This window comes from Carassius carassius, chromosome 36 (assembly GCF_963082965.1).
Source record: "Carassius carassius chromosome 36, fCarCar2.1, whole genome shotgun sequence".
NCBI lineage: Eukaryota > Metazoa > Chordata > Actinopteri > Cypriniformes > Cyprinidae > Carassius > Carassius carassius.
In genome coordinates, this window is record NC_081790.1 from 1,615,157 (window position 1) to 1,637,656 (window position 22,500).

General features: G+C 36.0%; 1 protein-coding gene across 1 annotated transcript in view; it reads right to left on the minus strand.

Moving 5' to 3' along the window:
* tcf4 (transcription factor 4) overlaps positions 1-22,500 on the minus strand; it is a 148,061-nt gene that overhangs the window by 52,211 nt on the left and 73,350 nt on the right. Inside the window, exons 7-8 of the mRNA XM_059525733.1 lie at positions 11,381-11,510; positions 10,911-10,960 (exon numbers count right to left, since the gene is read on the minus strand). Of these exons, the coding sequence (XP_059381716.1) occupies positions 10,911-10,960; positions 11,381-11,510 (180 nt within the window). The remainder of the gene's footprint in view (positions 1-10,910; positions 10,961-11,380; positions 11,511-22,500) is intronic.

A 22,500-nucleotide genomic window follows, 5' to 3' on the forward strand; every position in this document is an offset into this window, starting at 1 on the left:
TATGAATATAGAAACGAACTTCTTGAGCTGGTGATTTAATGAGCTCAATCACGGCAGATACTGAGAGTCGTGGGAAGGTGTAATTTCTGGAAAAACTGCACACATAATGTAAACAAATTACCAACGAATAATTAGTCCACACTGAAAGAAAAACAGCAGCGATATCTGAAGAAGGTGGTCATTACACTGAGATACATCTTCAAGCAGCGACGTCTTCATTAAAGTCACAAAGATAAACACAAAGTGCAGAATCTAAACCAACGTTTGGAAAGAGAGAGGCACTCATATTGTTTCCTTCAACAAAACCTTCATTTGCTCTAATGAACCCGTCTGACTAGAGTCAATTCACACAATCATGAACCCAAGTGTCACAGACAGCCAGTTTATCTCTTCTGCGAGCGTCAAATATATTCAGCAAATGTTGGCATTTCAGCCGCTCAAACACGTCCGAGGGCTTCGTCCAATCGCAATCTTCTGACGGCTCCGACTACAGATCCTAGCAAACATTAAACACAGTAAGGAGGCAATTATGTATGCATGATTTAATCTGCAACTAATTAATATGCAAATGTATTCATATGTTAGTTACTAAATTAAAAATGCAAAGCAGCCCTTATGGTGATTCTGTGATTTCGGCACAAACAGAACATTTGAAAATAAAAAAATAAAAAGCACAAAAACGGGAGGAAGAAACTTTGCCAACTTGAAGTTCCTCCTTTTAACAGCCTGTTGCTTCTCAAATACACTGTGCGTTTGTATTATATAGTGTTTATGAAGGCAAACGTCTAAATGATGTTCTGAATGTGGCTGTTTAATGAGGTATCTGTGTTGTGTAAGTCCGTTCACAGCCTCGGGGCATCACAGCGTCACACACACTCATTCTCAGACTCTGGATCTGGTTAAAGGGCCGCTAACATCTGCTACCTGCCTGACATCAGCCTCCGCATGTGCAAGGCATTATGGGATGCAAGCAGAAACACAAACACATAGTTAGTAGAGCTTTAAAGCAGCGGATGACGGATATGCATTTAACAGTTTAACAATGAGACATAAACAAACTTAGTGTGTCAAAGCTTTGATCTTTTTATCTCATACTTTTAAATAATGTCGCATTTGACTTTATCTCATAAATTATTGTTGTGACATTTTGTACTTTTTATTTCATGATTTTTGACTTCCTGTCAGTTTTATTTTATCCCCAGTTTTTATTTTTTTAAGTTTTTTTTTTAATCATAATTATAATTTAGTATCTCATAATTTTGACTTTGGTGTCATAATTCAAATTTTTTAAACCATTATTTTGACGTTATATCACATTTTTTGACTTGCATAATTGTCTATTTCATACTTTTGACTTGTCAGATCTTTTTAAGAATCATATTCTTGAAATTCTATCGTAATTTAACTTATAGTACGTCATGAGTATGACTTGACCTTTTTTATAATTATGTATTTTTTCTCAATTATGATTTAGTATCTCATAATTTAAAAAAATTATGTCAGACCTGTTTATCATAATTTTGACTTTTTTATCATAATTTAGATTTATGTCATGATTTTGACTTTACATGTGATAGTTATGACTTTTTATCTCATAATAATGTCTTAGTATCTCATATTTTTACATTTTATGTCACCTTTTTTTTTAATTATTACTTTTGATCATAATTTGACCTATGATCATGACTGTATTAATTATGACTTTTTATCTCATATAAATGATTTAGTATCTCATAATTATGACTTTTTAATATTCATTTTGACTTGTACTGTAGGTCATGATTCTGACATGCTTTTTTATCTCATAATTATAACCTATTAATAAATAATTTCAGATTGTGTCATAATTATGACTATAAATTTATCATTATTAAATTATTTGATTTATTGTAATAAGCATGGCGATGGCAAATTCATATGTTGTGAAAATGGGCTTCCATGCATACAAACTCAGATTTCATAGGCTATTAGTGATTTTTCTGTTTTTAAGAATAGGACAGATTTTATCTGACTTATATATTTTATATATGAACGATATAGTCAAACCAGACAGAAGCTGGAGTGACTAAATGAAAGGCTTCAGCAGACGTTCACAGACCTTCCCCCACGAGCGGCTCCTCTGAACCCGTGCCAGCAGGAGCCGGGGATGCTGGGTCGTGGTGAAGCAGGCCTCTTTTGGCTCTTGGCTCGCTGTACGTGGGGGGAATGCATTCAGAGTAACACCAAACGACACACTTTGATTGGTGCTGCTCTGGTGCTCGCCAGCAGCCATGTGTCCTTCCTGTTACACAGAGCTGTCTCTCTCTCTCTCTGCTGTTACAATTCAAGCTCATTATGAGCCGCTTCACATACTCCAAACAAACCAGAGAAAAATCGCCAATCAGATCTCTTGTCTCAGTTGTTTCTCATAAACAGCAAAGAGGTGAAATTATGAAAAAAATTGGAAACTGAATCAGTATGGAAAGCCATTTTCACCACATATGGAAAATAATGGTTCATTAAATCATAATAATGAGATAAAAAAGTAAAAAGACACATCATAATAATTAGATATAATTATGTATACACAAATCATAATTGTGAGAAAAATGTCCGAATTTATGAGGTAAGTATGGAAAGTCTAAGTCATGACATATGTCCAAATTATGAGATACCAAGTGATGATAATTAGATTAAAAAGTGGAAATTATGAGATACTAATGTGACAATTATGAGATAAGTCATAACTATGAGTAAGTCAAAATTATGAGATAGTAAGTGATAAATTTGATATAAAAGTTACAATGTGATAAATCAAAATTATGATATGCTAAGTCAATTATGACAAGATTGAGATAAAAATCACAATTATTAGAGTAAAATGTAAAAATTGTGAGATAAAGTCACAACTTTGAAAAAATTCATTATAAGTATGAAAAAAAGTCTTAATTGTGATATAAAAGTCATAATGAGATACAAAGTCAAAATTATGACATGCTAAGTCAATTATGAGGAAAAGTCAAAATTTAGATTTAGATAAAAATTCAATTATGAGAAGAAAAGTTTAAATCATAAGCAAAAACTGTGAACCACTGACTCATTTGGGTATGTTTCCTGAGGAATTACAGGTACAAAATTGGAGGCAAAGCTGATACTTAAAATTAAGTCTCCTGAGCTCCAAAAGAGCATCATCTGAACAATAGCATGAGGTTTGTGAGGTCGCTTTACATAAACAGTATGTCGGTTTCCCAGCATTCATTAGCTGATGCAGCTCCAGTCATGAGGGGAGATGGTGCTCATGCGTTTGGGGTTTAGCTAATATGAACTGTTTCTCTCTCTACAGCTGCGGCCGTCAGCAGATTTGGCCCCGCTCTCCCCCAGTGCATGCTGGGACACCTGGGGCAGTGTCCTCCTCTACAGCTCTGTGCCCCAGACAAATAAAATAGGGCAAAAACAAGACTAAATACATTACATGTCTGCTCTGAGACGGAGAATACACATCTTTGAACAAAACACAACTTTATAGTTGCATCAGAGATGTATCAGTGATATTTATGCAAGTAAAAAATATTACTGTATTCATGCAAATAGAGATATACAAATATTAATGCAAGTAAAAAAATATTAGAATATTCTTGCAAGTAAAAATATCAGAATAATAATGCAGGAAGAAAAAGAATATTCATGGAATTAAAAAAAAACTATATTCATCATTTTTGTTGCCATGTTGTAAGTTAGATTTAAGCCAGAATATTACTATGAAAGTATATCTCTTAATAATAGAAAACAGCAGATGAGATCAAATACAATGCAAAACACAAAATGCATTTCATCTGTGCAATATAGACACACACACACACACACACACACACACACACACACACACATGCACGCTCATCTGTTCCTGCTAAATCCAAACCCACTGGGTAATAAAACACACTTTAACATGGATAAATTTGTCCAAAAATGGATTGATGCTTTAAAAACTGTGTTTTCAGGCAATTAACAGGCACATCATCACCTTAAAATTAATCATGACATTTCTGAGCGATATCAACCCTAATTCTGTTCCACATAGAAATAAATGTGCAGAAACGGACAGTGATTTGGCAGAGATGTGCGGAGAGCATTCCACATCGGTTCTGAAGCTGGAGCTGAGATCACACACACACACACACACACACACACACACACACACACACACACACACACAGACACACACACACACACACACACAGACACACACACACACACACACACACACACACACACACACACACACACACACACACACAGGAAACTGACTTCATTTCCTCTGTGCATTGCTCAATGGAAAACACACAGTACACTGGACCTGGTTCATATAATTCTCTCCTGGATCTCATCTGAGCTTCAACACACACACACACACACACACACACACACACACACACACGCACACACACACTCTCTCTCTCTCTCTCTCATATCATATTGTATTTGCATGCATGTTGTTGCATTAATATCGAATGTGATTCACAAATCTGACTCATCCAATCAGAACTGATCATGTTAAATCACAATAAGTAAATTCACAGTATAAAAATAGGATATTAAAACAGAGTTAAAATTTCAAAAGTTCAAATTAAATTGTATGATCATAAAATGCAGAAAAAACACCTGTAAATGAGTCAAATGGATTGAGTTTATGGCACTTTTTTCTAACTTTTGAAGCATAAATGCCTCCATTCACATCCACTGTGAAAGACATATAAAATTCCAGTTGAATGATTATAAAATACAGATAAACACACACCTGTAAACACACATTAAGAATCAGATTTTAAAGAAATATATCCGCAAAACTTCTCCGAATCAAATATTATCATTATACATAAAAAAATCCTGTGAACTTGATCAGAAACACTCATATCTGCAAACACGAATGCATCTGCTCTCACGGATCTGCAGTTTTATGCTTTCTGCTGTTTCCAGCCAAATATTTCCTGACAGGAATGTTGGGAACGTCTGAGAGAGAGAGAGAGAGAGAGAGAGAGACGGGCTTTATCTGAGTCGATGGCACCAAACAAAAGTTCTCTGTAAACAGCGCAAACAAACAGGGCCGAACCATCGAGCGCCGCTCAAGACTTCGGCATGAAATGGCGGCCGCGGAGGTGAAGAGAGAAACAGATGCTGTGCTGGAGGAGAGGATGGAGGGATGAGGACGAGAATGTGGAAAGAATTTGATGACAGACAGAGGAAAACGTTATTGATCAGAGGTTTCTCTTTCAAAGCTCAGGAGAAGCAATGGAGATTTTAGTTACAGTGTTCTCTCATTTCTGACGAGGAATAAAAATAGATAGAAATGAGGCAATAATTGCACAAAATGAATGTGGATGACATAAATTTCATATTGAGATCAGAAGACATCTTATGAACAAAAAATTAGTTTATAGCTGCATCAGAGATATTAGAATATATCTAATATATATCTAATATACATATCTATGCAAAAAAATGAAAATAATACTCATGCAAAAAAAAAAAATCTTATAATATTAATGCAAGTAAAAAATGAAAAAAATCATGCAAGTAAAAAAACATCAGAATATTCGTGCATTTAAAAAATATGAGAATATCAATGCAAGTCAAAAATGAGAATTTTCATGAAAGTAAACACTAGAATAATGATATCAAGTAAAAATAAATGTCAGTGCAAATAAAAATATTGGAATATTCATGTCAAGAAAAATACATAATATTCATTGAAGTTAAAATGAGACTTCATGCAAATAAAATACATTAAAATATAAATGCAAGTAAAAAACTAGAACAGAACAAGCAAGTCAATTAAAAAATATATATATAAATGCAAAAAAATAATAATAATCAGGTTAATCATGCAACTAAAAATATATTCATAGGATTGTCCATGCAACTAAAACATGTTCTCTGACTTTTGCAAATGCACACTTGATATGTGATATCTTGCAAATCTGCGAACATTTTAAGAAAGCAAGGGCTGTGAACGTCTCTCTGTCAGCAGGTGTGTTGTCGTGTTACGGTGAATATTTTTCTCTGTTAAATATCTCAAGAGAAGAAATCCAGCTGTCTGTGACTGCCGTTAAAATCACTGCGCCTCGAAAAACAAATCTCTTATTAAAGACGACACAGAAACCTTTCAGAAACACGGTGCTGGCCTTTTTCCTCAGCAAACGAAGGGATGTGGGGACGTGGTTTTTTGGCAGGACTGAATGAAATCGGACCGTTTATTTCATACGAAGGATTTTTCTCTGCTGGGCCGCAGCCAGACACACGCAGCTGTTTCTGTTATTTCTTTCCACTCGTTAAAAAAATAACTAAAAAACCCACCATGAGATCATTTACTGCTGTATTCTCCATTCTTCTCTTTCCTGGACGGGCTGGCAGGTGAATCAGTTTATTTACACATTTACACAACCATTTATCCATTTCCTTGACATTTTGGAGTCTGAAAACCCAATGCAATGGTGCTGAAACTCACAAAAATATCTCGTTTAAAGTGACAGTTCACCTGCAAATGATCATTCTGTCATCATTTATTCACCCTCAATGTTGACCAGAAACTGTATGAGTTTCTTTCATCTGTGGAGCACAAAAGTAGACATTTATTAGAATGTCAGCGCTGCTCTTTTCCATTTAATGAAAGTGCATATGAACGGAGGCATCTGAGATTTAAAATGACAAAAGAGCCCCATGAAATTAAGTCATGCACTATATATATATATATATACATTATAAAATATAATACATTTACTTTTCAGAAGTCGTATGATGGTTTTGTCTGAGGAACAGACTTGCAATATAGTGCATGGGTCAAAAAAGAACCGATTATTGTGATTGTTGTCATTCCATCACATATGGAAAAGAGCAGCATACACATTCTCCAAAATATCTTTTTTTGTGATGCATAGAAGGAAATCATAAATCAAATGGATTACGACTTTATGGCGCTTTTGGTCATTTTTGAAGGACAAACGCCTCGTTTCACATCCATCTTCACTATATGGAAAAGAGCAGCGTTCACATTCTGATAAATATCTCCTTTTGTGTTCTACAGAAGAAATAAAGGTCACAGGGGTTTTGAGGGTTTGTAAATGATAACAGAATGTTCATTTTTACATCTGAATTATTCCTTTACGAGTCTCAAACACTAATTAAAGTCACGAGATCGTGCTGAAATTAGTAATTCTCCCTTTTTAAATTCTTTATGATCATGAAATAGACTTCATCTGTGTCAGTGGAACATAGCTGCAGGAAACTAGCAAATGACACTCGATTGTTCACTAATATTTCACAAGTCTCGCACAGGAAATCAAGCACATGTTCATTAAAATGTAGTCCAAACCGGCAAGGTTCTGCAGGGTTCACACACACACACACACACACACACACACACACACACTCGGTCAGCTTTAAACTGGGTTCTCACACTCTGGTTAAAACAAAAACGCTGTCGACAGCTGGTGTGGGAGGCTGTTTCTTTCTTTCGCTGAGTTTTGGGCCGCGGCCAAAGTCTTACCTCCGTCTGCACGCTGCTCCGTCCGCTACCTGTCACTCAACCCGTCGCCATGGAGACCCACCTGAACCCCCCCACCCAAAATCACTCAACAGAGACCAGCTTCACTTGTGTTGTGTGGCTGATGTTGTTTTTTGTGTGTTTGCTGACGTCCAGTGAAACTAAAGACACAAATTCCTCTGTATTTTTTGACGTGAGCAGCTGAAATCACATGAAATCTGATATTTTCAATTACCATCTTACGGTGAATCTCACAAAACCTGTCAAGAACATATTCTATATTTAGGATATATCTATATTTCACCTCCAAAAAAAAAAAAAAAAAAAAATACAAAGAGAAAGTAGAGAATTTTTCTATAGCATATAAAAATTAAGCATTTTATTTTCCTCATGCAAAATTAGTACTAGTGATAATACAATATAATAACTTCTCAGATTACTATTTTTGTTGTTGTTGCATTGTAACAATTAAGCACATTTTCACCTTAAATTCTCATTACTGAAATGCACAGAAACTACATATTGGCATATTTAAATATTATTTTTATTGTAATGCATTTATAGATCATGGTAGTATTTAATTAAAATATATTTTTATACATTTTCATATAGTTTATACAAAAAATATGTCATATTTATTTATTTAAATGTAAAAAAAAAATGTTGAGAATGAGAAAATTAGAATTTTAACTGAAAATAATCATATTCCAAAAAAGGAAAAGGAAATAATTAATTCCTGAAAAGGAAAACATGTAATGTTCATGAAAATAATTTAATAATAAAAATAAATCTGTCCTAAAAACAAGCATTGTTTTCATAATGCATAATACAACATCTTATTTATATGAAAATGTCACATTTTAAATATATTTTATTCAGAAAAATGTGTTATTTATCAGATTCACCCTTTCATATGTGTAAATAAATTTAGATTAGAATAAATATTTATGTACATTAGTAGAAGATTATTAGAAGGAAAAATGACTCAAATGACACTTGCTTTACCATGAAGTTAAAATATTGAAGCTAATGCACAGATTTAAGATTTCTCATCTTGAATACAGTAAAGAAATATGACATAATATCAATTAATTTATGAAGTCAGTTTTTGATAATGTTATAGTGAACATGACAGGGTAGTGTGTGTAACATGTTCATTTAAAACAATACATCATCAAACTCACAGCATACGAATGAAGTTCACACACACACACACACACACACACACACACACACACACGCTGGTCTCATACGTCTCTATTGTCTGTAGATGTCATTGTGGGGCATATGCTCTTGCATGGCAGCAGAAACCACAAGAGCACAATTAAAACACACTAAAGTGTGCCATAAACCTATGCTGTTTCGGCTTATTAAAACACACAGACGGACGATTCATCTTTACATCAACACAAACACTCCAGTGCAACACTCCGTCTAGCGCAAATCAACAGACACGTGATTATTCAGAGCCATGCACAATCACGCCTAAAAATGCATTTTAAAATCAGATTTAATATTGAAAGAAAGCTACAGTGAATTAAGCAGCAAAAGCTGAAGGAGCATCAGTCGACGGGCCCTGAACTCACACCGCAGTGCCATTTATGACCTGAAGGGGGAGGAAAAGCTCAGGAATTGGAGAGATCATGTCCCAACTGAGCATCCTGCTAGACCAAACTTAATTTAATTAACGCTGTATACTTTAAACAATCTGATGTGAGCACAGAGAGCAGAAACAGGAGAACGTTCTGATATGGAAACATCCGAGTGGATGAAACGCAATGACAAACACAATCAGATCATGTGAAAATCATGCAAAACATAATCTTTCCCGTGCAAAACATTCAGCTAAGAAAGACATTTTTGTTCAGTGCATGCATTATACAAAACAACATCATAAAATCAATTAATCAATGATTTATGCAGCAAAACCACCATTTGTTCACAGTTCTTCCACATCTGATTTAGTGAAATCAGAAACAGCTGTGATATTAATCCACAGAAATCATCATTTCTAAAATGCATTTTTTTCTCTCCAGCATGCTTATTTTTACTCTAAAGCTTCTGGTCTTTTACTGAACAAGCTGAGCGACAGAACGAATCGGACAAACTGAGAAGCACATAATGAAGCACAAACCCAACGAATGCAACTCAACAGCCGTCTGCTCAGCATGAACAAAGATCCCGTGCATTACATTCACTCAGCACACACGCATGAAAGAAAGATCCTTCAGAACTATTTCTATTATCGTGCATGAAACCAAAAACACCACAGAGCTGCTTTAACACATTCAGTGACATCTGAAAGCTGCACAGCAAGAATCTTAATTATTATAACACACACATCATTTGGGAAATTTAAAGTATAAATATGAAATGTTTATATTTGTGCCAAATCATTTTTAGAAAAGAAACAATTTTGCGCATTTTACAAATGAAGGGAACAGAATTCTAAATGAATTTCATAAAAGGTTCTAAATTAATAATGTGTGCAGAACAATGAACAAACAGTAATGAGAAAATGAGAAAATGCTTGCCATCTTCAAATCAGTATTAATCTCCCAAAATACAATTCTACCACCAGATATAATTTAACACGAGGTTATAGTATCGTCATGATCATATACTAATTATTTATTATTTAAATGAATAATAATAACTAATTGTAAATAATAAGAACAGTTATTATTGTTTACTTTTAATTATAATTTATGTAAATAGTAAACATAAACATAATAAACTTAGTATTTGCAAAATTACAATTTACAATATTTAATAATAAAACAAATATTTGTAAATAATTAAATTAAATAATACATTATTATAAGAAAAAAAAATATTCTTAATATTAAACACAAAATGAACTGGTGTCTAAAAGTCATCACAAATTATTTCAAACAGTACGACACTGAAAGCTGATTTCCATCAACACACACACACACACACACACACACACATGGCGAGCGTGTCTAATGGTATTCGTATCCGAACACCCAAAGCATCTCAAACACAGGCGTGTGTCGGTGTGTATGTTGCATTAATGAGTCACATGAGACTCAAAGTGTTTCCTGAGTCAGAAACACCTGCGCTGGAACGACACACACCGGACTTGTGCGGGAATCGTCCGCGATCCCCTTCACCGAGACCAAAGCGTCCCATCAGGACTCTTTCTGTCCCGTCTCTTAAAGAAGCACAGCACAATACTGTCCGGACGTCCTGCGGGGCGTCTGCTCCGACACACAGACATCCCAGCGTCATTAACCGGGCCTCACGCGACACACAATACACACTCACACACTATTGTGTGGCCTCGCTGCCTTTTGACTGCAGAGTTAAAGCCTTTAACATGCTTTGTGGCGACGGACAGAAGCGCTTCAGGTGAAAAATACTGACTTACTGATGAGGGCAACCCGGGAGGAACTTTCCGAACCTTCTTCGTCTGGACTTCTAGAAATAAAAACAAAGACAGACGAGATATTTAACACGATTGACTGAGGAAATGACGGCTGGAGTTGCATTTAAATGCAACACAGTTTAGTAAGTGACAGACAGAGACAGTGTGTGTGTTCTTGACAGAAATAAAAGCGTGTGTGATTTGCCCTGAAGGTTGACACCTATTGAAGGTTGGCACCTCAAGGCCCGAGGGTTGATGCATTGTTAGGAACACAAATACACGTCTTTGAATGCACAAAAAGAGAGAAAATCAATAATCACTGCAAGCTCTTTTTGACAGAAGAGATAAAAAAAAGAACAAAAGAAAGTGTGTTCTTGAAGATCCTGACATGATGAAACAAATGCAAGGACTTTCAGAATAAAGCAGCTTTTTTAGAGTGACTAAAGCGGCTGATGATGATGATGAAGGCTCACCCATGGAGTCGCTGTGAAGGGCTCGTCGGCGCGGGTTTCCTGCATAATGCTGGTAATACTGTGAGCCCAGTTTGGTGGGAGACACCGTCTCCGGACTGACCATCCCCACCTCGCCTCCCATGAGCCCCGTCTGGACACCAACACAAGAGGACAGACACATCAGAGACACTCGATTAGGTTAAAACACACGGGTAAATTATACAAGAACACATTCCTGAAGTGAAACACAAGCAGAGAGAGACGCGCTTTATTCTCAAGACGACGACTGCAGTGTTTGTATAAACAACCGGTGCATTGAAATTCCGAAGAAAATAAATAAATGCATTTGCTGTGCCACAGTGTTTTCCTTTCATCATCTGTGAAACTTCTCCAGAATAAAGTGTCTGTGATGAGCTGATGATTTCATCAAACAATGACGGAAATATACTGTACAAACAGATGCTTGAAATGGCATAGTTTGTGCTATAATGATGCAATGCTCTATTAAAGCACATAGTATTATTTTTTTATACCAAAAATAAAAAAGGCATTTCATTAGGATTTTTAACGTTGTGATATTTAAAAATATAAAATATTTGACCTTCATAATTAAAGCCACAGTTTGATCAACAAATGGCAGATATTCACAAACAGGTGCTTGAAATGCCAGTTTCTTGCAAAAAAAGAAAGAAGTGTTGGAATGTTGTATTAAACACATTATATATATATATATATATATATATATATATATACAGTATATATATTTAAAAAAATATATTAATTTAAATTTCATTACAAATAAAGATGCTTCGTTTTTGCTAAGAAAGTGATGTAATGTTGCATTAAAGCAAACAATATTTCAGAAAATTGTAAATAAAGGCCTATAAATTTAAAATAAAATAAAAAATAAAAGACAATTTGACCTTCATAGCTCCATCAAAAAAAAAAGGGAGAAATATACAAACAGATGCTTGAGATGTCAATGTTGTGCTAAAAAGCACTGTAATGTTGAGTTAAAGCACACAGTATTTAACAAAGTACAAATGCCTTTAATTGCAATTATATTCTGACATTTAAAAGATAATTTGACCTTCGTTATTAGTCATAATTACATGTAAAAATTTGAGAATTTTTTTGGGGTTAAAAAAGTGATGCAAAATTGCAGTAAAGCATACAATATTTGCAAAATTCAAATAAAGGCCTTTAATTAGGATTATAAAAATTGTGATGTTTAAAATACCATTTGACCTTCATAAATTAATCAAGAAAATGGCATAAATATACAAACAGATGCTTGAAATGTCATACTTTTTGCAATTTAGAAAAAAGTTAAAAAAAAGAACAACAACAAACTTTAATTAGGATTATAAAACTTATGACATTTGAAAAACAAATTTGACCTGTATAATAACATCAAAAAATATTGACAGAAATATAAAGTATACAAGCACGTGCTTGGAATATCATAAAAAAAAGTTATGCGATGTTGCATTAAAGTACACAATATAAAAAAAACAGGTAAACAAAATGCCTTTAATTGGGATTATAAAAGTGGAAACAATAATAAAAAAAAAATAACCTTCATAATAAGAGCCAAGCTTTTCCAAATATGTAAATTCAGGAAGATCATCCATCAATCCAGCATCCCTGCGAGTGTGTGTGACCCAGCGAAGCTCCAAAGTACAAACTCTTCCCATCATTCCCCTGTCCTCATTGAACACTGTTCTGCTAATCAAGCCCAGCTAACGAGACCTCGTTCGCTCCTTCCAAAAGAAAGCTAACTGAAAGGACAGAGGATGTTCGGAAGTCCGATCCGGGAAAGAGCGCGAGCCCCGGGCGCAAGACGTAACATAAACTTCCTCCCAAACTTTTTAGGGACACTCGGGGGTAACGTCCCGGGCTCATTAGAGGAAGTGATAAAGTAGGGAGAATGTTTGCGCTGAGCTGAATTCAAATGACGGCAGCTCTCACAACAGACTTAGCGATGCTTGACTAGCGCCGCATTCACATGCAAAACAAGCTAAATAGGCCAATTACGCGGCGGCCCCTGGTCGCAGGCTTCCCCGCGGAGGAGAGCGGGGTCTGCCGCCTTTCACAGGCTAAAACAAAAGAGTCCTTGTCTTAAATAAGTCGCCCCTCTCACAGTTAAGGAGGTTTTTTGCAGGAGGGGGGGCCGCTAAAACAAAAGTGTCTCATTTTCAGCAGGATGGACATTTTCTCCCAAGCGCCGTTGCCTCGCAACTACGGAGGAAGAGAGTCGGCCCGGCGCGATCCGCATGCCGAGTCTCATGCCCAGTTTGGGAGCCGGCTGGCACGGGTACCCAGCTGGCATCCAGAGGAAATATTAACAAAGATAAATGACACACACCTGAAGACGCACGCCCATGAAGGATTACCGGGCCGCATTAATAACAGCAGGCACATGCTTGCCTGGCCACCAAATGATGATTGCGAGAAACCCAGAAGACATTAACGTGATTGGAAAAGTGCAACAAACAAAAATACAAGACAAAAGAAGAAAAAGTGAGAGGGATATCTCAAAGGCTTCTCCAAGAATGCAACGAGATGAAAAAGAGACCCTATTTTACAAGAGGTCTTGACGATGATTCGCACTGAACGCATGCAAACAAAGTTTGCAACCAAAAATAAAAATCTAATTATGCACAGACAAAATTAATTATGCATGAAAAAAATTTAAGACTAATTAGTTCTCGCTAATGTCTCAAATGCTTCTTGTAGAATGCAATGAGATTAAAAAGAGATAAAAACTGCAATTAAGAGCCATGAGAAAAATCTCAGAGAAGATATCTCGGCGATGTCTCACACTAAGTTCGTATTTGCAAAGATATCAAAGTTCATAACTAAGTAACTAAGTGACGTAATTAGTTACTTTTGTAGGGAGCAATGCAATATTGTAATGCATTGATTTTAAAAGAAACTTTCCCCAACAAAACGAGCTCATTCATTTCTCATCAGATGATATGTGACTCTGGAGCATAGCACAGGTATATTAGTAGCAATAGCCAAAATACATTGTATGGGCAAACATTATGCATTTTTCTTTAATTTAAAAAATCATCAGGATATTATGTAAAGATCATGTTCCATGAAGATATTTAGCAAATTTCCTAGCTTAATATATCAAAACTTATTTTTTGATTAGTAATATGCATTGCTAAGAACTTCATTTGGACACTTTAAAGATGATTTTCTCAATATATTTTTAATTTTTTTTATACCCTCAGATTTCCGATTTTCAAATAACTGTATCTCGGACAAATATTGTCCTTCTATCAAACCAGACATCAATGGAAACATGATTTATTCAGCTTTCAGATGATGGTCGAATCTTGATAAAAAATAAAATAAAATGACCCTTATGACTGGTTTTGTGGTCAAAATTGACATATGAGCTAAGTTTTATAGCTCTAGATTCTTACCAGATGACAGCTAGTGACTCATTGGAATCTGTTTTAATTCTCCTAATGAATTTTTTAACAAACATACTTCAGTAAGTGAAATAATAAATGAGAGAGCAACCTCTGAGCAATAAAACGTCCTGGGGATGAAGAAGGAGACAGAGAAGCACAGCCGTGAGATGGATGTTGGTGGTGTGAAAGAAGGAGTGCAGAGGGAAGAAGGGAGGATAAAAAGAGCAGGAGGCCTGAAGCAGATGAATGAGGACCCCCACGAGCATCCATCTCCTCGGGTCGGTCCATGCTAAATGGCCCACGGTCTGCAGGTCTGGTGGACCCACAGGGGGCCTGTTCCCCTCGGACCCGCGGCCCTCAGATGCCCATGAGATTTGGCCACAGCGGGCCACCGTAGACGAGGCCCACCCCGCCGTTAAACTCCAGCCAAACCCAGAGAACATCAGAAATCGTTCCTTCCCAGCGACCGAGAGAGATCAAACCTGAAACTAATGAGTGCAGACAGCAGCACCGCGGGAGAAACCACCGCACCGTCATCAGCATCCACTTTAAAGAGTCTTTCTTACTTACATCACACGATCTGTGTCTGTTCAGACCAGCACACAGCATCACTGCTCCATACCTCACCCAAAACAAAGCACACATTTTTAAACTCAATGTGCTACATGGTGAATAAACGATCAAAGAAAGAGCGATAAACATCCCAATTAAAGGGATAGTTCACCTTGAACTGTAAATTCTGTAATCTCCAAAAATAAATAAATACATGAGGTATAACATAATATAGTAGCTGCAGATGTGCATTAGCAACCTTAAATTACACATTAACAGTCGTGTTCATCCACTGTGGTGTGTTACAGACTGACAGACACATGAACTCATATATATGTGTGTGTGTGTGTGTGTGTGTGTGTGTGTTTCAGCATCAGCATGTGTGTACAGGTGTGTGTGTGTGTGTGTGTGTTTCAGCATCAGCATGTGTGTACAGGTGTGTGTGTGTGTGTTTGTGTACAGGTGTGCTGTTCTGTGTTCTGATAATTAATGGCTGGAGGACACATGCATCAGTTTCCTCCTGCAGAGCTCTGACACGTGGGTGTGTGTGTGTGTGTGTTTTGGGTAATAACGGTGGGGGATTTAGCTCGGACTGTGTGCGTAAAGGTGGATTAGTTCACCACACACACACACACACTGCTGTGTCATCACTGCTCCTCAGCAGCAGCTGAGACAGCTCTCTGACCTCTGACCCCTGCACTGCGGGACACGCTCATCACTGCCTCATTACTCAGTGCTGAGCGAGTGTGTGTGTGTGTGTGTGTGTGTGTGTGTGTGTTTGTGTGTGATGGCATTCCAGAGCAGTGTGAACATTTCATCATCATCCTCAGAATGGAATACTAGCTGACTGAACACTGCATACTATTTAAAACACTTCTCAGGCGTCTCAATATGGCTGCTGAAAATTCAGCTTTGCATCACAGAAATAAATTACATATTAATATATATGTTTTTGTATTGTATTTTTGGTCAAACAAATGCAGCCTTGATGAGCAAAATGGACTTTCATAAAAATCTTTATTATTAGGTCACAGTAAGTCTGGAAGGGCTGGCTGTTCACAGAGTGCTGTATCAAAGCATATTAAATGCAAAGTTGACTGGAAGGAAGAAATTGGGTAGGAAAAGGCGCATGAGCAACAGGGAAGACCGCAAGCTTGAGAATACTGTAAAGCAAAGCTGATTCAAACAATTGGGAGAGCTTCACAAGAAGAGGACTGAAGCTGGAGTCAAAACTCAAGACGTCTTCAAGCCACTTCTGAAACAGAAACAACATCAAAAGCATCTCACCTGCTAAGGAGAAAAAGAACTGGACTGTTGCTCAGTGATCCAAAGTCCTTTTTTCAGATGAAAGTACATTTTGCATTTCATTGTAAATCAAAGACTGGAGAGGCACAGAATCCAAGCTGCTTGAAGTCCAGTGTGGAGTTTCTGAAGTCAGAGATGATTTGGGTGCCATGACGTCTGCCGGTGTTGCTCCATTGTGTTTAATCAAGTCCAAAGTCAATGCAGCCGTCTACCAGGAGACCTTTATGCTTCCATCTGCTGACAAGCTTTATGGAGATGCTGATTTCATTTTCCAGCAGGACTTTAGCACCTGCCTACAGTGACAAAACCACTTCCTAGTGGTTTGCTGACCACGATATTAATAATGTGCTTGATTGACCAGCCAACATGCCTGACCTGAACCCCATATGTAATATATGGGATATTTTCAAGAAAAAGATTAAAAGCAGTGAATCCGAGCTGAAGCTCAATAGTGTCTCAGCAGAACCACAGGTGAAAAAAAATATATATATCTATATATATATATATATATATATATATATATATATATATATATATATATATATATATATATATATATATATATATATATATATATATATATAGTGATATTTTGAGATATTGTATTTTTGACTTTCATGAGCTGTAAACTCTAATAATCAAAATGAAAACAACAGCAAAAACATTTGAAATGTTTTACTTTACATGTGATGAATCTAGAATATAAGAAAGTTTCACTTTTTAAAAAAATAATATAAAAAAAAAAAAAATAAAATAAAAATGTTGAATGTTACCAAACCATTTTGGTTACGCCTCGATTTCTACAAAAATGTCTTAAATTTCTCAAAATATCTTCTTTTATGTTAAGAAAGTAATTCATACAGGTTTGTAATGACATGATGTTGAGTAAATGATGGCAATTTTAAATCTTGGGTGAACTATCCCTTTAAGAACGCACATTTAATAGTAACCTGTGTACATAAATGTATACTGTAATATATAATTATAGATTAAAATACTACGCAGTGAGGTCATGTGACATGACTTGTTGAAAAGTGTATTGTTGTATACTATATCATCTTTAAATCCCGAGTGGCCTTATACTCCAAAACTCTGAAAGAGACACTTCTGAGCAATAAAACACGCTTCTTCAAACACATGAAGACAGAACCATCCAGTGCTTTCCCTCAAATCATCGATGAGGTGGCCTATCCCACAATCCTCTGTGCTCAGGACACAGCCTCCACAGTCAAAAGACGAGCGTTTCACACTCAGAGACAAACACCTCTCAAACGGAGGAAGGAGAAAGGAAATCTACACACCTCTCCTCATCCTGTCTGCATCTGCGTCTCACTCTCGCCTCCATCACACACTCGTCCTCAGACATCCACAGCCTTTTATCTGCGCGCTCAAACGCAATGAATAGGTAAATGCCGGGATAAATGAATATTTGTAAACCCATTAAAGTGGAGGTGATGTTAGCGGAGGCTCAAAATAACCGCCAGCATGTGTGTGTGTGTGTGTCCTCACACTGATTTCTGGCTCTCGTCACCTAGCAGAGCTTTAGCACAGGAAGAGGAATTGGATGCAAAGAGACGGCAGGTGAAGAGACACACACACGGGCCTTTTTACAGCGGGGCTTTTAACAAGGGGCAATTAACACTTTGACGTGCAACAAGGAGAAAAGTACTCGAGCAGACAAGCAGCTAAATATCAGAGAGACACGAGGAGTCGTCACACACACACACAAACACACATGCATAAGTGTAAATCATCGCTTTTTCAAAGAAAAATATCTTGAGTTAAACATCAAATCATAAATGAGTGAAGAAGCACGTCAAAAACATCCTGGACGCTTCGTGAGTGTGAATGTCTTCCAGGGTTATTCTATAGTTAAATAAAACCATATTTTATTCTTAACTTTTTTAAAACATTAGAAGTCCATTTTTAATCTATTGCTTTTTTTTGTACATATGTAGTGATTATAATTATTTAAAATCGTTTTTATGTCAAGTACTTTAAATGATCTTTGTGTGAAATGTGATATAGAAATTGTGATAATAATTTGAAAATAAAAAGCAAAATGAGTTGATGACAATTACTGAATTTAGAAAAAATAACATGATTACACCAAATGAAACATGAATACATAATTAGTTAACGAGAAGCTAACAATGATTAAATGATTAAAATGTACAATTAAGATTAATAATTGTAATGGATTAAAGAATTCATAAAAAAAATTAATAACAATAAATAATTTTAAAACAAAAACAGTTAATGAATTCATGAAAAAAATCACATGACAATAAATAATTTAAATGTAAATTAAATTTTGAGATTATTATGAGAAGCTAATAATTAAATTGACAACTTTATTAAATCATTGAAATATTACCTTAAAATCTAGTTAATTACTGTTTTTTTTTTATTTATTTCATAAAAATACATGCAAAGTAATGTTTTTGCGATTGATTTTATCTTCTGGTTGGTCAACACCAACCGCCAATAAACAGCAACACTCATGCATGAAGAGAAACAAGTGGATAGATGTGTGTGTGTGTGTGTGTGTGTGTGTGTGTGTGTGTGTGTGTGTGTGTGTGTGTGTGTATCCTTCACCTCAAACCATAACGCAATCACAGGCTAAAACCCTGCACAGGAAACACACACACATTCTTAAGATGTTTCTACAGCAGCCTAATGCATCAGAAACTCTCCCTCTCTCTCTCTCTCTCTCTCTCTCTCTCTCTCTCTCTCTCTCTCACACACACACACACACACACACACACACACACACACACACACACAGATGTTTCCATATCAGCTGCAGCTGTACTCTCTCTCTCTCACACATAAACACTGTGTAAATACTGGTAAAAGAATGTATATCCTGGATGCACTGTAAGTTGCTTTGGATAAAAGTGTCTGCTTAATGCATAAATGTAAATGTGATGTAAATGACATTGTCATGTGACTCATGAGTCCAAACGCCATCTTTACCTCTACACTGCTGTGTGTTTGTGTGTGTGTGTGTGTAATATGTTTATTTGTGTTGCTGTAAACTCATCTTTATACTGTAACTCACTTACATCCATCCACACACATAACAAACAATCACACGGTAATAATTCATGTCGACTTTGTACATAATTTCTAGCCGTTATTATTTTTATGTGTTATATTACAGCACACGACCAGCTGAGACCCTGTGTGTGTGTGTGTGTGTGTGTATGTGTGTGCTTTCCCACCATTAGATTAATAAACTAGTTTTTCAGCAGATAGACAGTGCTAGCCTGTGCGTGACTAATGTTTCCAAAATATTAAAATGTTACACTGTTGTGATGTAGGCTGCTCTGGTTGCTAGGTGTTTTATTCCCTTCAGACTTTACTGAATTCACTCACTATCGATTTGAATTGCATTGCATTGGCTACACCTACAGGAAGCCGAAGTGGACAGGAATATAATTCAAAGAAATTCAACAGCTAATGTGAAAGATAAACTGAAAGCCTACAGAATTTTAAAATATATTTTTAAAATATTTTCTTTATCGAGCCACCATACAATATTTGTTTTAAGCAACTTTGATTTATTGTTAAAATGTAAAGTTTTTTTTTTTTTACTCAAAATTTATTTTAATACCACTTCCTTACATTCACATTTGAACTGTAATTCAACATCATGTTTGCAACTTCAACTCAAATTTGGGAACTGAATTGAAATCTAAACAGCATTACTAATTCAATGATGCACAACCCTAAAAATAAAATAAAATAAAATAAAATGTTTTAGTAGAAGATATTTTATTTTATATTTAGGGTTGTGTGCCATTCAAAATAAATTATTAACCCTAATATGAGGAATATTAACAGTGATGAAAGCTTTAAATTCCACTTTATTTTATATTTAATGATTGTTAGCAAAAAAATATTGTTAACTACAACTGAAACCATAAAAAATTATCTTCATTACTTAAATTAAAATAAACTTTACCTAAAATAAAATATAAAAACTTTAAATCTTAAACTTTAATTTTTTTATTATTATTATTTGGCTATAGTTGACGATACAAAATGTTGTCAACTGAATAACCTAACTGAATAAACTACAATGAAACATTTTTTTTAATAATAAAACAAAATTACTAAAATTTAAATGAAAATAAAATCAATATGAAACTTTAAATAACATAAAACTAACCAAAATAAAATCTAGTTCAAAATATTGACAAAAACTGTAACATGTAACATATGATACTAAAAAGACACTGGAATACAGGTGCTGGTCATATAATGAGAATATCATAAAAAAGTGGATTTATTTCACTAATTCCATTCAAAAAGTGAAACTTGTGTATTATATTCATTCATTACACACAGACTGATATATTTCAAATGTTTATTTCTATTAATTTTGATGTTTATAACTGACAACTAAGGAAAATCCAAATTCAGTATCTCAGAAAATTAGAATATTGTGAAAAGGTTCAATATTGCAGACACCTGGTGCCACACTCTAATCAGTTAATTAACTCAAAACACCTGCAAAGCCTTTAAATGGTCTCTCAGTCTAGTTCTGTAGGCTACACAATCATGGGGAAGACTGCTGACTTGACAGTTGTCCAAAAGACGACCATTGACACCTTGCACAAGGAGGGCAAGACACAAAAGGTCATTGCAAAAGAGGCTGGCTGTTCACAGAGCTCTGTGTCCAAGCACATTAATAGAGAGGCGAAGGGAAGGAAAAGATGTGGTAGAAAAAAAATGTACAAGCAATAGGGATAACTGCACCCTGGAGAGGATTGTGAAACAAAACCCTTTCAAAAATGTGGGGGAGATTCACAAAGAGTGGACTGCAGCTGGAGTCAGTGCTTCAAGAACCACTACACACAGACGTATGCAAGACATGGGTTTCAGCTGTCGCATTCCTTGTGTCAAGCCACTCTTGAACATCACATCAGACAGCGTCAGAAACGTCTCGCTTCAAAAAGGACTGGACTGCTGCTGAGTGGTCCACAGTTATGTTCTCTGATTAAAGTAAATTTAGCATTTCCATTGGATATCAGGGTCTGGAGGAAGAGAGGAGAGGCACACAATCCACGTTGCTTGAGGTCAAGTGTAAAGTTTCCACAGTCAGTGATGGTTTGGGGTGCCATGTCATCTGCTGGTGTTGTTCCACTGTGTTTTCTGAGGTCAAAGGTCAACACAGCCGTATACCAGGAAGTTTTAGAGTAGGGGTGTGCACGGATAGTCGAATATTCGAATATTCGTTCTGCTCTAATTATTAAATAAATAAAAATTATATTCGAATTTCGAAAAAAAACAAATAAATTCACAACAAAACCTAATTTGGTCACTTTCTGTGATTCTCCACGGCATATTTGAAGGTGTATGCAAGCAAAAAATAATTAATGAATGAATAAGGGGCCATTCACATATCGTGCCTAATAAAACGTGGAAAAGGCTATGCGCGCCGCTTTCTCCTTCTTTCCAAAGCACTCGGGCAGAAGCGCTCCAGAGGCCAAGCAACAATGACGCGCTCTCTCCATGAAGACGCGAAAATTTCAGCAAAGGATAAATGGATTTGCAGCACAAAAAAATCGCTTTCAGTAGCTCTGCTACTAAATTTATTTCAAAATGGCAATCCATATACAGCTATGATCAGCAGTTCCTTCATCTTGGCTGAGCTTTCAACGTTGTTACAGGAAAGGATGAAGCTGAATGTTTAGTTCTTGTCACATGACCCGCGGTGCGCTTGCGGCATTCTGAAAGTTGAGATGTTTTTAACTCGATGCGGTGCGGACGCGCCTGGAAAAAACGGGACCGCGTCGCACCGAGTGCGCATCACGACCGCGTCGCTTCCATTATGAGCGCGCA